Below are 16,341 nucleotides of genomic sequence, written 5' to 3'. Positions count from 1 at the left end.
ATGTTCACTACCCTGTCATTTCCCCATTCCAGAGATCAACCAGGACTTTGACAAGCTCTTGTGCCAAGGCAGCTGGAAACTTCCCAAAGACCATCAGGAATCCATCTGGATCCATAAGCCTCCTGGGGTGGACCATCTTAATGGGTTCCCCACCCTTGCAAAGGTGCTGAGTCCCAGCAAATCTAAACCTGACCAAGGAGTGATCTGCCCATGACAATGGAAAGGAAATCACATTCCCAGATCACCATCATCCATCCCTGTATAGATAACAAGATCTAGACTGCAGCAGTTCTCAAACTTCACTCCTCCAGCTGCTGTGGACTTCAGCTCTCAGAATCCCCAACCAGCTTGGCTAACAATCAGGAATTCTGGGAGGTGAAGTGAAAAACATATGGAAGACCAAAGTTTGGGAATCACTGTGTGTCCAGCAACATGAGTGGGACCAGATATGTCTTGAGATAGACCCATGGCTGTCCTGGCAGACATGAAGTCCTCAGCTTACTGACACCACTTTAACTTCCGTGGCTCAATGCTATGGATTTCTGGAGTTTGTAGTTTTGTGAGGCACCAGCACTCTTTGGCAGAGAAGGCTAAAGAACTTGTAAAACTACTAAAATAAAAATAAATCCTAGGATTTCCTAGGATGGAGCCACAGCATTTAAAGTGGTGAGCTGCATTTATTATTATTATTGTCATTAAACTTTATTTATAAAGCCCTGTAAATTTGCACAGTGCTGTACAGAATAATCAGATTATTTAAAATCAACAAATCAAAACTAATGTTTTTCTACAGCATCCTAAATGCTGCTCAGACTGCATCTGTTCTGTAGAAACAATACGGTTTGACGGCACTTTAACCACCATGGCACAGTGCTATGGACTCCTGGGATCTATAGTTTGCTGAGGGCACCGGAGTGCTTTGACAGGGAAAGCTGAATGGCTCACCAAACTACAGATCCCAAAATTCCACAGCATGATGCTTAAAGCGGTGTCAAGCTGGGTTATGTCTGCAGTGCAGATGCAGCCAGAGAAAGAGATCTGGGCCTTTTGGGTGGCAAACTTTGTATGGATGCACACTGTTGGCCTTTAGGCCACTAGATGGTGCAACACAAATATGTCTCACAGGAAGCACTGGATACTAATGCTCTTTCCAAAAGCCAGAGAAGGAAGTGGAGCTGGGTTTCCTTGCTTTGCAGAGAAAGAGGAGGAAGGAGGTGCTGGAAGGAGCAGGTCTGGATCTGGGCTTGTTTCCATCAGAGGAGGAGGAGTGGGTGCACTAAAAGGAAGGCTAACCAGGGGGAAAGAGTGGGAAGTGTGTGGGTTTTGTGCTGCTTCTCAGTAATAGGATTTCAGCAAGAGATGCTGCCCTAGCATGGGAAATGAGGCAAAGCTTCTCCTGTTGAATGGGCACCATATCATAGCTGAAGGCAAAAAAGACACACAGAGACACACACCCCACATATAGAATTGGGGTATCTGAAAGATAGCCAGTTAGTCTGGAAAATCAGCCTGCAAAGGGATCTTGTAGCCTCTTTGAGACTCACTGGAAGAAAGAAGCTGGGAGCATGAGCTTTCCTAGACCTCAGGTCTAGGAAAGCTCATGCTCCCATCTTTTTTCTTCCAGTGAGTCTCAAAGGAAATACAAGATCCCTTTGCACATTGAAAGAAATAGAGGACACAATGGACCTTTTAAAAGAAATATGTATGTGTGTTGTGTGCATTTAAGTCATTTCTGACTTATGGCAACTCTAAGGCGAACCTACCGTGGAGTGTTCTTTGCAAGTTTCTTCATGGCCATCCTTTGAGGCTGAGAGCATGTGACTTGCCCAAGGTCACCCAGTGGGTTTTTGTGCCCAAGCAGGGAATCCAACCCAGGTCTCCACAGTCATAGCCTGACACACAAACCGCTGCGCCACACTGATTTTATTTGATTCACGACAAGCAACGCTTCACCAGGTACTGCTGGTCTCATGTTGAAGTTTAGTTCTATATCCTGAAACCTTCAAGAGTTCAAGCTGAAAGGTTTTGTTTCTGTTAGAGTGTTAGAAATGGAGGGTCATTTTGAAAATATTACACATATGATGGAGGCAAGGATGCTCTGAATAAGCAGATGACTAGCTCCTAGCCTGATGTGACATTTCTGCAAAAGTGCCACTGTTGTAATGCTTCCAGTGCCGCCTAAGTGTTTGACAGAATCGTGGCTCATGTTGCTCACAAATGTTTAGTTTCTCCCACAAAATAACTAGGCATCCTATCCATAGTGAGCAACGCAGTCTTGTAACTGAATATATGCACACCTAGCATGCACTATTCATGCTATTGATGGAAGAGGCAGGAAATTGCCCTGCCAAATCTGTCTGATATTAAGCACATTTATTTTTCTGGCAAAATTTGTTCAGAGGGGTTTTGCGTTGCCTTCCCTTGAGGCTGAGAGAGTATGATTTGGCGAAGGTCACCAAGTGGGTTTCTATGGTTGAATGGATGATATTAAATAAATCTTGTCAGTAGCATTCTGGCTGCAGTATATGCGATTCCCGAGTTTCTGACTTAATGGGAGGCTGCTAAACATATTCAGCTTATGTGCTTAGAACCCCTTTTTAGTCTGTCACTCTCAATACATAACACTCAAAGGATAGGACTTAGATGCATATCCCTTTCAGCTACACAATTTTAGCACACATATGTTCAGGTGAATGCCTGAGCATGGTTTTTATGTGATGAGACTTGAAAGGAGGATTCAAAGCAGATTGCAATGCACTGTATTCTTCCCTGAGGTCAAGGGGAAAGATAATAGAAATAATTCCTGCTGTTATTTTTGTTTTTCAGTTTTAGATGTAAGGCTGCTCACATGAATTGACCTTCGGTGCAAACATTAAGTCCTCCACTGGTGCTTAGAACAAAGCAAGACATGACACATGGTTTCATGTCTTGTCTCTTCTCCCCTAGAGACTGGACTACTTGTTTTGAATGGAGTGGGAAGGGGTTCTTCAGCTTCTTTGTTTATCCACTCAGAATGCTATTCCTTCACTATCTGTTTTTCCATCTCTTCCCCATGGGGAGAAAAGTAGCCAAGAACAATTCTGACCTGAAGGCTGAAGGGAGAGGTTTAAGCAATGTCTTGTCATCTGCTGTTCTGTTAAGACAGGCAGCAGACAAGGATATGGAACCTGCACCAAGTGCTGTAGGCTATATTGCAGAATAGGACCATGAAAAACTGCTACTGATTATTCCTTGCCTAAGAAAACTATGTGTTATTCATAGGATTGCTGTAAATTGACATGTGTCTTCAAGGAACACACACACACACACACACACACACACACACACACTGGCTGATTTGTAGCCTAATCTACAAATGATCCATTGAATCAGCTGCCAAGTGGTAAGTAAACTTGTAGGTAAATACAATTGATTCAATTTGGGCTGACAGTAAGATTTAGGCCAGTCGTCCAAAATATTGGAGATATATGAAATTTGAGGAGCCAAGGGCGAGGACCTTTGGTGGCTAGCAGATAACAGAAGGGAACTTCAGATGCATATTCAGATTGCTTAATGTTCCATCAAACTCTCATTATGTAAAGTCCAGTTAAGAGGAAAGTTGAATATTATATTCCTCTTCATGGTTCTCAATAAAAAGCTAGCTTTAAATGTACAGCTATTTTGGCATGTTTGTAAATGTAATGTGTTTGAGAAGAGAATTTGGAGGTAACCCCATCCTGCTCTATATCTTTTGGTTTTAGGGAGTAGCTACATCTGCAGCCATGCCTGCTTTCCGGCAGGTTGGGGAGAAGCAACTACCCCAAGAGGTCATTTTTATGGCCTGGTCTCCCAAGAGGGATCTGATTGCCCTTGCAAACAAAGTTGGAGAGGTAAGGAAAGGGAATAATGCTGAAGAGAGGAGTTAGAAAAGACGGGATGCTGAAAAGCTTTGGGCCTGCTTTCTGTGATTTTGTTGCATGTGAAATTATTTGATTTCTCTAAACTTCCTCAGCAGATATAACATGACATACTGATGTTATAGAGAGTAACTGTATTTGATGTGTAATAATAATTGTTGTTAAAATATAAGGGTAGAAGAAAAATTGTAGAAATGGGGTCACTGTGTGATCAGCTGTTTGAGTGGAGACCCTCACTGCCGTGATTTGTATGCTATTGTGGCAGAAGATATCTGCATAGGGTAGAAGAAGCAAACCCTAACTAATAAATTAAACTGGACTCAGAGGCCAGAAGAGAATGATTGAAATGAGGATGATTTTGGTTGACGCTACTGTGACAAGCCTACAGTGTGGTGTAAAAATACACAGTGCTGCAACCTTGCTGAAATTTAAGCTGAACTGGGGTTCTCTCTGTGCCAGGTGGAGGGACTGTGGGGCAGTCCTGTGATCTCTTTAGAGTCAGATGGGCATGAATGCAACAAATTAATTACTTCTTATTTATTTGAGGTGAATTTCACTATAATTCAGCATGTTGCCATGATTTTCTAGGACAAAATCTTGCTTACGTTATTACATTTTTATTGCTTTATGCCTAAGAAATTTAATTATGTTTCTTATCTTGCCATAACCCTCTTTACATGTATTTTTGGGACAAATGATGGTTGCAAAATGATGGCTGCATTAGAATCATATTGCATCCATCCCACCCCATTATGTGTTCTACAAAATTGCTTTCAGCTGGAGATAGGAGGATTTAATCTTTCTACCCCTTTCACCAACATCTTCCTAGGTTTTACTTCACCGGCTAGCAAACTTTCAGCGAGTCTGGAGTCTGCCACCAAGTGACAGTACAGGGAAAGAAGTGACAGCCCTTGCCTGGAGACCAGATGGCAAAAGTAAAGTATAAAAAAGATGATTTATCTTATGCCTTATATTTAAAGTGATTACTAATCTTAAAGAACATATCAGCCTTTCACTCTGAAAGACTCATCCTGCTTGCCAAGCTTTAAAAAAAAACTTTAGTTTGGTACTAAAAGTTATGGCTAATGCAATGATTCTCAAACTTTTTACCCCTTCATGCTTACATGAGAATATTGTGCCTCCCCACTTGACATAATTTATGAATAAAAATGTTTTGTTTGCTTAGTGTGCTTATTTTCATTTGTATATTCATGTATATTCATATTTTAACATTTTATAAGAAAATAACATTGTTCAAATTAAACAGTTCTTTTTAAGTAAATTTAATATTTAACTCAACAGATGTGTAAATTTTAGAACCATTGGACTAATTGATTTGGCTAGGAGTCCAGACTACATTTATATATATATTATAGAACATATTTTACATTGGAAATGAATATTCCAATTATTTGTAAAGTCTGTTGTTTTCTTTAGTTGAAGTATGTTGAAGTGGCTGTCTTGTTTGCATTGTATATTGTGATGTTTTTTGTTTCCTTCTGTAGTTTTGGCTTTCGGACTTGCTGATACTAAGAGAGTCATCCTGTGTGATGTGGAGAAACCAGAGAGCTTGCATTCTTTCTCAGTGGCTTCTCCTATTACTTATATGCACTGGATGGAAGTTACAGAAGAAAGCAGGTAGGTATGAGACAAAAGCTTATTTATGAGCACTCATCTAGTAACCTGCGTGATAGGAATTCCTTCCAGATGACCCAAGCAGCAGGGCCAACCCTGCCATTAGCCAGAGGGGGGTACTTCACTCACATGACGTATTTTTGGTTATGTGAAAGGGCTGCACATTTTAAGTTATTTCAGTTGTTATTCTTTTTTGTGTGATTCTTGGATCAAGGAGCGGGGGAGATGCTTGTGGGATTTTCTGCTTCATATATCATGAGGCACCATGCTGTAGTTTTAGGTACTGTGTACATTGACTTGGAGGTAAAAGTTTGCCTTTTTTCTGCTTTGCCTTGGACAACAAAACATATTGGACTCATCTTCCAATACAACACAGTATATACTATTGTGTTTCAACCATTCCTTTCACATGAAATTTTATTTTTAGAATTAATGACAGTAAAATTAATAGTCTCTTCTTTCATTTCAGTGTCCTAACTTCATTTTATAATGCTGAAGATGAATCCAACCTTCTTCTTCCTAAACTGCCTGCCTTGCCAAAGAAGTGAGTGTCATGTTATCTAGGCTTATTACCTAGGATTCAGCAGATCTCTTAGTAATGGCCTTGAGGTACCAAAACAAGTATGGCAAGCCTATTTGTTCTTGCAAGCACTGAGAAGTTAAGTCAAGGTAGTTTCTGGGGTAGTTTCTGTAGTTTATATTGGGAATTTGAGATGTGCTTTCAATGCCTGATGTCTCCTACTTATTTTTAGATTATTTTCAAAGTGCATTCTCTCATCCTGTCTATTCACAGGTCAGTTCTAATGAGCTAGATCACGTCGCTGTGCACTGGATTGCAAGCCACACACCAGGGCATAAGCCCCATTAAAGTGACTGGGGTTTGCTTCTGAGACCATTTGTTTAAGCTTTACTATTTCAACTACTTTTGTTAGGCACCTCAGGCTGACAAGAGTGTAAGAACATAAGAAACTGCATTATATTGAAGCAATATCTATTGGTCAATTCAGCTTAGCATTTTCTGTGCTGGTTGGATTCCAGTACCTATAAACTGTACCTGGAGATTGCAGCGGCCTTCTGTATGCTAAGCTTGTGTCCTATCACTGAGATAAAGCCCTTATGTAGTTGTAAACGCTTCATTCTATTCTGCCTGTCATCTGGGGCTTGATTTCCATGAGGTAGTGTGTGGTAGGGGAAATATTTCATTACTGGAGCATTTTCATAGCTTGATTTCCATATCCTTTTGATGATACTGCCTGTATGCTTTGTGCCAAATATTTAAAATGATTTTTGGTTATTATTTACATAAATGTACAGTGTGCTTTTACCAAGGAGATATCACTGAATGTGCTTGACTTTTCTTCTTTTTAAATTATAGCTATAGTACCACTGCAAAAATTTTCAGGTACAACTCTTTTTCTGATTCTTTCTTTTTATTTATTTATTATGCATTTTTGAGAGTAAGTATGTTGCAACTGATATGTTAATATTATTTTTTTTAGTGAAGAAAAATCAGATGAGATTATGAAACTCATGGGTGATGTCAGGTAAATGGTTTTTAATGATACCATTGGCTTATTTGTAGATACAGGAAGTGGGAAGAGAAAATAGTTTGGATTTATGGTGCATATAAAGCAGTTCAGCAAACTATACTTGGTAGATTGATCAGGTAAAACATTATTTGATCAAATCAGCAGAAAGCAATTTTGAATTGATGAGACTGCCTTTTTTAAAAAAGTACTTGTTCTGATTCTGATGTGTTAGTTGCTGTAAGAAGAAACAAAAATAATGCCCCTAAATCTGAATCTCAAGCTATCATTTTCTTGTTTGACTCCCTTCTCATGGGACTTGGCAGATACCATCCAATATATAACATGCATGGAATGTGTTAAGGGCCTTGGTGGCTTTAAAAGGGGGCTAGATAATGTGAAGGAGAGGTCCATCAAGAGCCCTTGGTCATGATAGCTAAATGCTCCAAACTCTCCAGACTCAGAGGCAGTATAAATTGGAATACCAGTTGCTAGTGAAGAAACCAGAAGGGGTAGGGCTGTTGTTTGTAGCATTCATTCATTGCAATTCAAATATTCTTTCACTTTCTTCAAAGGGGCACCAAACTGATGTTGACTTAATATGATGTGTACATGCTCCTCTAAGTTTAATCAGTTGGATAAAAACAAGTGACTAACCCTGTAGTGATTAGTTTCTTGACAGTTTAACAAGAGAGCTGGAAAGGATCAATTGTCTTTGTAGTTGTTAGAGAAGTGGACATCAGCAGCATTTTGTTTAATACAACTTTTAATTGTGGTCTGCTCAGATTATGCACTGTTATGTAGAATGAAATGAATTGTTGGAAAAGACATTATGTTTGGAAAAGTAGAGGGAAGTAGTAAGAGAGGAAGGCCACATGCTAGATGGATGGACTTAATTATAGAGACCACGAATATGAGTTTGCAAGAATTGGGCAGCGCAGGAGATGACAGGGGGGCTTGGAGATGTCTCAGCCATAGGGTCGCCATGGGTCGAGATCGATGGGAAGGCAGTAAACAACAACAACAATGCAAAATGAAATTGACCTATGCATCAAACCCAATAGTGTTATGAGAGGCGTAACATTAGATTTGGACAGGACATAATAAAAACTGCTGTGCTTTTCCAGTGTGATGTCCTGTTCCTGGTTATTATCCCTTTCACTGTGTGTGTGTGTGTCCAGTCATTAAAGTCAGATAGCAGGTTTAGTACCCACCTTTGTGGTCTCTCTGAGTAACTGGAAGATCCAGCACTTACTGACAAATGTTTCTGTTACTAAGCACAACAAATTCAGTCTCTGAGCTCATATCACACATCTTCTCACATGAGCTAGGGCAGCTTTTTAAAGGCCCCAAGGTAATTGAGATGAAAGAGAAGACAAATTACCATAATCCCCCCAACCCCCCTCCCCAAATATCTCAGGAGAGGGAGGTTGGTGCTTCAGTGGATGTTGTTTCACTGTCTGACATCCAAAGAGAGTGAAAGTAGAACCTTTTCTGGTTTGACACATTCTATGGAGTCCTTCCCTTAGGGAGTCTTGCCTAGCATCAGGATTTTTTTCTATTTGGTGCCAATTTTGTTTAATTTGGTGCCTAATTTTTCCCAAGAATCTAAAGTATTTAAAGTGTTACAAAATGTTATTACTTACTGTTGGTGGTTTTATTTTCCAGTTGATTTATATTTTATTTCACAATGTATTTTGAACTCGTAAAATGACCTAAGCCAGGTTTAGGGTTGAGTCATATATAAAAATTTTAAGGAAAGATGCAGGAGAAATGTGTAGCATAGCTCTGTTTCTTAAGTACAGTGAATTCATATTTCTTTTTTCTCTTTTTAAAAATAGGCTGAATGCTCTGGTGCTTGGAGGCAACAATGGATTTATTGAGATCTACGCTTACGGAATGTATAAGATCGCCACAGTAACAGGGGTATATAGATCTTTTAATACTTATGATATGTTCAGCATGGGTAGGAATGACCTCCCGAGAGAGGTTCATAATTTACCTGCTGTGGTAGATTATGCCTTAGTCCAGGTTCTTATGAAAATGCACCTTCTCTGTGTTTTGGCAGCTCCAGGCTGGCCAGTTAACAGCATGTCTGCCTCTGTTCAGACCAAGCATCACTCCTGGGCAGATGCTGTAATATACTAGAGGAGGGGTGCGCTAAGTGTGGTCCTTGGGGCCCCAAAGTGCTGAGACCCCCTAATTTTCCAAAGAAAAACCCCAATTCCAGACAACCCCTCCTCTCCCCCCATGGATCAAAACATGAAAAGGGAGCAGTTTTGCTCTCCTAAGCCTCCCCCAACTACCTTAGAAACATGCCAGAAACCTCCAGTTAGATGGAAATTGCTTCCTCAATTCTTGTTTCAATTTTGCTAATTTTTTGGGGGGGGTTGCAGGCTTGGTTTGAAGGTATATGAGAGGTTGGTGGAGCAAAATGGTTGCATTTTGTAGCATATTGAATGTATTATGGGGTGAAAAATTGCCCAGAAAAATAAATGGGGGTTTGGTGCAGCCCATATGGGATGGAGCAAAAATTGACTCTCTCCCTCTTCGCAGTTGCCCACCTTGTACGAGTGTATAGACACATAGTAAATTATTTTTCAATCAAGACTTAGAATGTTTTGCAGTTTAGAAAACAAATTTCAATACAGAGCTTTGATGAAGAGAGTCAGTCATAGCACAAGAAAACTGAACCGATTTTAAAACATAATTTACTATCATTTAAATACAATTCCCCTTTTTTCCCACATCTAATGGCACAGGCTGTGTCAGGCTTTCTGTATAGAAAAGTTCTGATTTTGTTTTGCATTTCAAGCCTTTATGCAGGATTTTGTTAACACCAAAGTCTGTTCTGTACAATATTTCTAAAGCTAAGTGTCCCTTAATTCTTGACAGTTTTTTTGAATTATTATTGTTAATACAGCTCTTTTGTATCACACAAAGCAAGGTTTGGATATAGAGAATCCAGATTTTTCTTTGAAACCCATTTACTAGGACCCTGGCTTTATGCCCTGTTTGACAAATACAGTGGGCCCTCGCCTTACGCGGGGATCCGTTCCGGATCCCTCCTCATAAGGCGAATTCCACCTATGCTCAAGCCCCATTGTAAACAATGGGGCTCGTATGTGGTGGCACGGTGGCGCGTGGGGCGCAACAGGCGTGCACGCCCATTCAATTGAATGGGATGCGCCACCCCTTCCACCCCGCGCGCGCCCTGCAGCTTGAGCGCGTATGCTCAAGCTTATCTGCTAAGCTGGCATCATATGGCGATTTGACTCACTAAGGATTTTGCTTGTCTTGCTTCCTTATTCTTTTATGGTGGCTATGGTTTTTGATCCTGTTTATGACTCATGCAGATCCTGTAGGAGAGGTGTCCGAAGCATCCGTGGCCCCTGTTATACTGGATCACTTTGAGTTTGTTAGTATCGAGGAAGTGGACAAGATCCTTCGAAGTGTTAGGAAGACGACCTGCTCCCTTGATCCCTGTCCCTCATGGCTGGCAGCTCAGGGGGGAGATACAGTGTTAACACTTCTGCATCTCATCATTAATACATCTCTAAGAGAGGGCTTGTTTCCATCCAAATTAAAATTAGCAGTGGTTAAACCCCTACTAAAAAAGCCCTCCTTAGACCCCCTGATTCACAACAATTATCGGCCCATCTCGCTGCTACCTTTTTTGGGGAAGGTGATCGAGAGAGCAGTCGCTCTTCAGCTTCAATCGATCTTGGATGACACCGATTTTCTGGACCCATTTCAAACCGGCTTCCGGGCGGGCTATGGAGTTGAGACTGCCATGGTCGCCTTAGTTGATGATCTCCGTCTGGGCATGGACAGGGGTAGCGTGTCCCTGTTGGTGCTTTTGGACATCTCAGCGGCTTTCGATACCATCGACCATGGTATCCTTCTGGAACGCCTGAGAGAGTTGGGTATCGGGGGCACTGCTTTGCAGTGGTTCCGGTCCTATCTTCGGGCAGATTCCAGATGGTGGAGCTGGGGGACTGTCGCTCCGATAAGAGGGCCCTTACATCTGGTGTCCCTCAGGGAGCAATTTTGTCCCCTATGCTATTCAACATTTACATGAAACCGCTGGGAGAGATCATCCGGAGACACGGGCCGCGGTGTTATCAGTACGCTGATGACACCCAAATAGTCTTCTCTGTGTCTCCGACTGATGCAGTAACTAAGGACGGCATCTCTCCTCTAGATGCTTGCTTGGCGTCGGTAATGGGCTGGATGAGGGAGAACAAACTCAGTGTGAATCCAGGGAAAACGGAAGTACTGGTGATAGGTTCCCCAGTTTCGGGTGGTGAGATCTGTCACCCGGTCCTGAATGGGGTCACGCTCCCCTTGAAGGACTCGGTGCGCAGCTTGGGAGTGCTTCTTGATTCATCGCTCCAGCTAACATCTCAGGTGGATGCGACGGTCAAGAGTGCTTGTTATCAACTTCGGCTGATACGCCAGCTGCGTCCCTACCTGAACCGCGGGGACCTTGAAACTGTTGTACATGCTTTGGTAACCTCGCGATTGGATTTCTGCAATGCGCTCTACATGGGGCAACCCTTGTACCAAACCCGGAAGCTACAAATGGTGCAGAATATGGCAGCTAGGTTGGTCGCTGGCAGTTCCAGGTCGGACCACATAACACCTATTTTAAAAGATCTTCACTGGCTGCCCATTTGCTTCTGAGCTCAATACAAGGTGTTGTTTTTGACCTATAAAGCCCTAAATGGCTTGGGCCCAGGGTACTTGGAGGACCGCCTCTCCCCATATAATCCACCCCGCACTCTTCGTACATCCGGGACAAATCTGTTGGAGGTCTCTAGGTCACACTTTGTGAGGACCTCACAGAGGGCTTTTGCCATCGCTGCCCCTTCCCTTTGGAATAAGCTCCCTGTAGAGCTCCGCTCCGCCGCTTCATTGGCTTCTTTTAAGAAAAATCTAAAAACCCATTTATTTCGGTTGGCCTTCCCACCTTAGTTAATTGTTTTTTCTGCCCCTGTCCCCTTCCTTTTTTGACCCCGGACCATTGTAAATTGATTTTTCCCTTTCTTGCCTTGATATATGTAATTTATTGATTCCTGTTCTTATCTCTTGTAGCTATGTTTTTAACTTCATATTGTCTTGTTTTATCTTGTATTGTAATGTTTTTAACTTTTGTAAGCCGCCTTGATAATTTTTTATGGAAAGGTGGGGTAGAAATAAAAATTATTATTATTATTATATTTATGTTATGACTTATATTTACTATTTTGAACAGGTTTTAGTGTACATGCAGAAACTGTAATCCTATTCACTCTTTTAGTCAGAAGAAAACTCCAGTGACAGTGCTGAGGATTGCTTTGCATAGAAATTCATAGAATTGTGTTTTGAATACAGCCTCACTTTTGAAACAGGGAGGGAGGAAATGGATAGAATGATCACGTGCAACATAGTTTGTACCTAAAGACTATACATTGGTTTCTAATATGTACCATGGATTTTTGCAGGTGATTGGCTCATGTCTTGCACTGTCCTTGTCCAGTGACTTGAAATCACTATCAGTTATTACAAAAGCAGAGGTTTCTCCAGAGAGTGAGCCAGAAATAACCTATTTCCAAGTGAGTAAAACTGCAGGGAAACTCAGCAGCAATTTTTTTGGAGGGTGAGGGAGATAAGTCTCAGTTGCTTCATTTCTTCAGTGAGTATGTTGCAATCTGTCTGAACAACAAACTTAAGGTTCACCTCACTGGTTAAGATCACAACATTCTGGCTTTATAATACCTGACCGGTTGCTTCTGGGAAGGTCAGCAGAGGGCAAAATAACAATTCTTTCGGTTTCTCCAGAGTTAAGAATAGCTCTCTCTCTCTGTCTGTTTTAAACAACCTCTAAGTTAGCATTGGTGTCCTGACTATGGATTCTGGGAAGTGTGATCCAAAAAACAAAACATTATGAAATGCTGGTTTCCCCCAAGTGTCTGATAATGAGAAATATAATGATTACATAAATGTTCTGGTTAGCTGCATTCATTAATATAAACGATACAAATGTGTGTGAACTTTCTAAAGAAGCAGCCATCACAACAGCCCTTTTAAAAATTCACTCTGTGGCAAATGAGGCCAAATGTTAGTGTGCTTCTGAATTTATTGTCAATTTCTCTTGACATCTCTGAGGTTTAGTATTATGTTAAAGGAACATTTATCACTGATCAGTTCCATACAACTAACATTTTTTGCAAGCAAAGTTGCATTTCCTCATAAAATTTAAAACTTCCAACCTCTTCAACCTCTCCCTAGGAAAAAAATGTGCTCCAGCTTTGCATATTACAAGCATTTGCTGACCAGTTGAGAATAATTTGCTTAACTGTTCACTGAAATTATTTCAAATATGTGATTACACTACTGACACAGACTAATAATTCTAAAGAATTAAATGTTAAATGTATGTAATACAATTTTTCTAAGAAAAAGATTTCTCAAAAGCATTTTGCAGAGATGCAGTTTTGGGAAACCCAAGTGAAATATTTATAATTCTAAGGAGCAAGGAAATAAGATTTTAATTGTAATTTAATTGTGCAGTACTGATAGCTGCCACAAATATGATAGAAATGGTGGGCTAGCTCCTCTCCATTAATATTAGAGCATGTTGATCACACCTTTGGAGAACATATTATCCACAAAGCTTCCACTCTGGGGGTGGTAACCCTAATTAATCAGGATTCCTGTCTTTTGTGGCAATTTAGCCATATGCACACACATATTTGCTGATACTACTTGTACGTCAGTCAGCCATGATAAGTGCCTCAGTTGGCATTGAGTGGGGAGTCAGTCTGACATTTTCAGTAGCCCCTTTGCACATTTGATGCACATGGATACTGAACAGAGCCATAGTTATATTTACTCATCCTTCCTTGTTACTCTAGATATCTGTGCTGAACATGTTATATCCATTGATCACAACTCTGTTCTCTGATACAGTTGGACGCAAGTCTGTTATCCACCTATTTACCAGAAGTGACTCGGATGGCTCGGAAATTTACACATATTTCAACTCTTCTGCAGGTATGGTCTTCAAATGATCCCCTTCTTCATATTGACCCAGGAATAGGTTGTGCTCTAGATCAAATCATTTGCAGAAAAAGTGCTCCTTTTTTGTAGAGCCCAGCGCCTTACATTGAAGTAAATTTAATTGAAATTAAGATACTTCCATGTAATGGGGTTCAAGCTGTCAGTATGGTGTGGGTTTTTTTCCTGGATGGAATTTGGAATCAGAGACAGATTTTAAAATATGGTAATCCTGGATTTATGTTATTTGAAATTTCATTCTGAAATCTTTTTATCTTGTTTGATGGTGGTGGTATTACAACTGTGTGTGAAAACTGTATATAAATACTGATTGATTTTATTTATTAAGATCTTTCTGTAAAAATGGCTTTGGTTCCCATTATGATGAGAAAATAATTTTTTGTTTTTCTCTGTTTGTAAGTAGTACATAAAGCTTTCTCTGACATGTATGTGTGAAGCTTGGGAAGAAATATTGATGCAAATGGATTCACGGCTAACCAAATTTGTACAGGTATTGTCAAAATGTTTTCATTTCAAATGTAGCTGTTGCAAAAGCTGCACACAGTGAGTCTTACCCATATTAGGAACAGGAGCCAGGTTATTGGCACAGTTGTTGATCCTGTGTTTAAAAATAGCCAGTTCCAATTACACAGGTGACTAGTATACACACAGTGCGTGCAAAAATCAAATATTTTAATACAAAGTACAAAAAGGAATTTTAATACAAAAAGGAACACCCCAAGTAGAGCTTTCTGTTTGTGCAACATTTTGATTGGAAGAAACACGCTACTGGGGTTGTAGGAAATCTCTTTTAGAGACTTTACAGGGAATGTATGTGTATGTGGCCTTTCAGATGCTGTTGGACTACAGCTTGCATTGTTGCACACCATTATCTGTGCTGGCTAGGGTTATTGTACAACAAAATTTGGAGGACCACACATTCAATACCTCTGTTATACAGAATCTTAGGCAGGCAGAACTGAGCAGTGTTAAGCTAGATGGGACAGACAAAATGACAAATTTACACTGGGCTACTGCAGGAATGGACAGACTATTTCCCAGTAGATCTAATTTGTTTTTCATGTGTCTGTCATCAGTAATGGACTGGATGAGGACAAACAAATTGAAACTTAATCCAGGCAAGTCAGAGGTACTCATGGTCACAGTCACGCACACTATTAGTCTTTCTAGCGTGCGGCACTGCTTCTTCACACGCGGCTTTTAGAGTATGCTGAAAGCTGCATATGTCATGCCCGCATATGGCGTGGGCGCACTGTACTTCTTTGCTCCTCCTTCTCATTCATGGTTTTGTCAAAACATGGAACTTTTTCACTGACTGCGATCCTCAGGACTTCCTATGGTTTCAGGCAACTCCTAAATTTTGTTTTGACTGACAAAAGATAATTGCATCTAGAGTCACATAAGTATCTTTGTTGCACATCGTTTAATTCCATCTCTTACTCCCTGGGGGTGTGGGCACCCCAGGATGGGCATCCATGCTTTATAGTGTGATGGAATATCATGGTGTAATATATTTACATTGAAGTCCTAAAGTGTGTTCATACTACAGTCTTCTGTTTGCAGGAAAAGAATACAACCACTTCTGTACAAGATGAATTCATGCAGTTACTGTTGTGGGGCAAAGCTAGGTAGGTATTAGCTTTTTTTTCCAGAATTGTGCATTATTCAAGATGAAAAAGTAAAATGTAACTGCTTGTATTTTTATTTATTTATTTATTTTGGTACACAGTCTTGAGCTTCAAGCACTCTTGATGAATCAACTAACAGTAAAGGTATGCTAATATATATGTTGTATGTTGTATTTTTTAATGGCGTTTGGTTAACTTGCGCTGATAAATGCAACCTCTCTTCTAACAGGGCTTAAAAAAACTTGGCCAGTCCATGGAATCTTCTTACTCCAGTATTCAGAAGCTTGTCATAAGTCACTTGCAAAGGTAAAAATCTCACCACTCATTTGGGAGTAAATATGTTGATAAGACATCCCTTCTAGATGTGTTGAGTTACTACTCCTACCATACCCAGGTAGCCTAGCCAGTGTGTCAGGAGAGGGATGATGATTGTAAAGATGCATTTTTAGTTGATTAACAAGGATATTTCTAATGCTGGTAAACTGTTAATACGGAGAACTTGGAATGTTAATATTTATTAATAAGACCATAAAACATGAAGGAGAACTATCACAAGTAATCCTTGTTTTTCCTAGTAGGGAAAGTTTAGAGTCC

At 40.4% G+C, this 16,341-nt stretch overlaps 1 protein-coding gene across 3 annotated transcripts in view; it reads left to right on the top strand.

The window, feature by feature from the left end:
* Nucleotides 1-1,183: 1,183 nt before the first annotated feature.
* The window catches only part of ANAPC4 (anaphase promoting complex subunit 4), a 39,070-nt gene continuing 23,912 nt past the window's right edge, over nt 1,184-16,341 (top strand). For all 3 annotated transcript variants that reach the window (XM_089524707.1, XM_089524705.1, XM_089524708.1), the window contains exons 1-14: nt 1,184-1,230; nt 3,741-3,869; nt 4,726-4,831; nt 5,402-5,534; nt 6,001-6,075; nt 6,907-6,933; nt 7,031-7,075; nt 8,899-8,983; nt 12,544-12,654; nt 14,012-14,095; nt 14,523-14,609; nt 15,683-15,747; nt 15,849-15,891; nt 15,977-16,053. In XM_089524707.1, the coding sequence (XP_089380833.1) occupies nt 3,762-3,869; nt 4,726-4,831; nt 5,402-5,534; nt 6,001-6,075; nt 6,907-6,933; nt 7,031-7,075; nt 8,899-8,983; nt 12,544-12,654; nt 14,012-14,095; nt 14,523-14,609; nt 15,683-15,747; nt 15,849-15,891; nt 15,977-16,053 (1,046 nt within the window). In that variant the 5' untranslated portion in view covers nt 1,184-1,230; nt 3,741-3,761. The remainder of the gene's footprint in view (nt 1,231-3,740; nt 3,870-4,725; nt 4,832-5,401; nt 5,535-6,000; nt 6,076-6,906; nt 6,934-7,030; nt 7,076-8,898; nt 8,984-12,543; nt 12,655-14,011; nt 14,096-14,522; nt 14,610-15,682; nt 15,748-15,848; nt 15,892-15,976; nt 16,054-16,341) is intronic.

This window comes from Sceloporus occidentalis, unplaced genomic scaffold (genome assembly GCF_023333645.1).
Source record: "Sceloporus occidentalis isolate IW3139 unplaced genomic scaffold, rSceOcc1.0.p SCAF_5, whole genome shotgun sequence".
NCBI classification, from domain to species: Eukaryota; Metazoa; Chordata; class Lepidosauria; order Squamata; family Phrynosomatidae; genus Sceloporus; species Sceloporus occidentalis.
The sequence above is the reverse complement of the archived record's forward strand: the minus strand, read 5'-3'. Positions and strand labels throughout refer to the sequence as shown.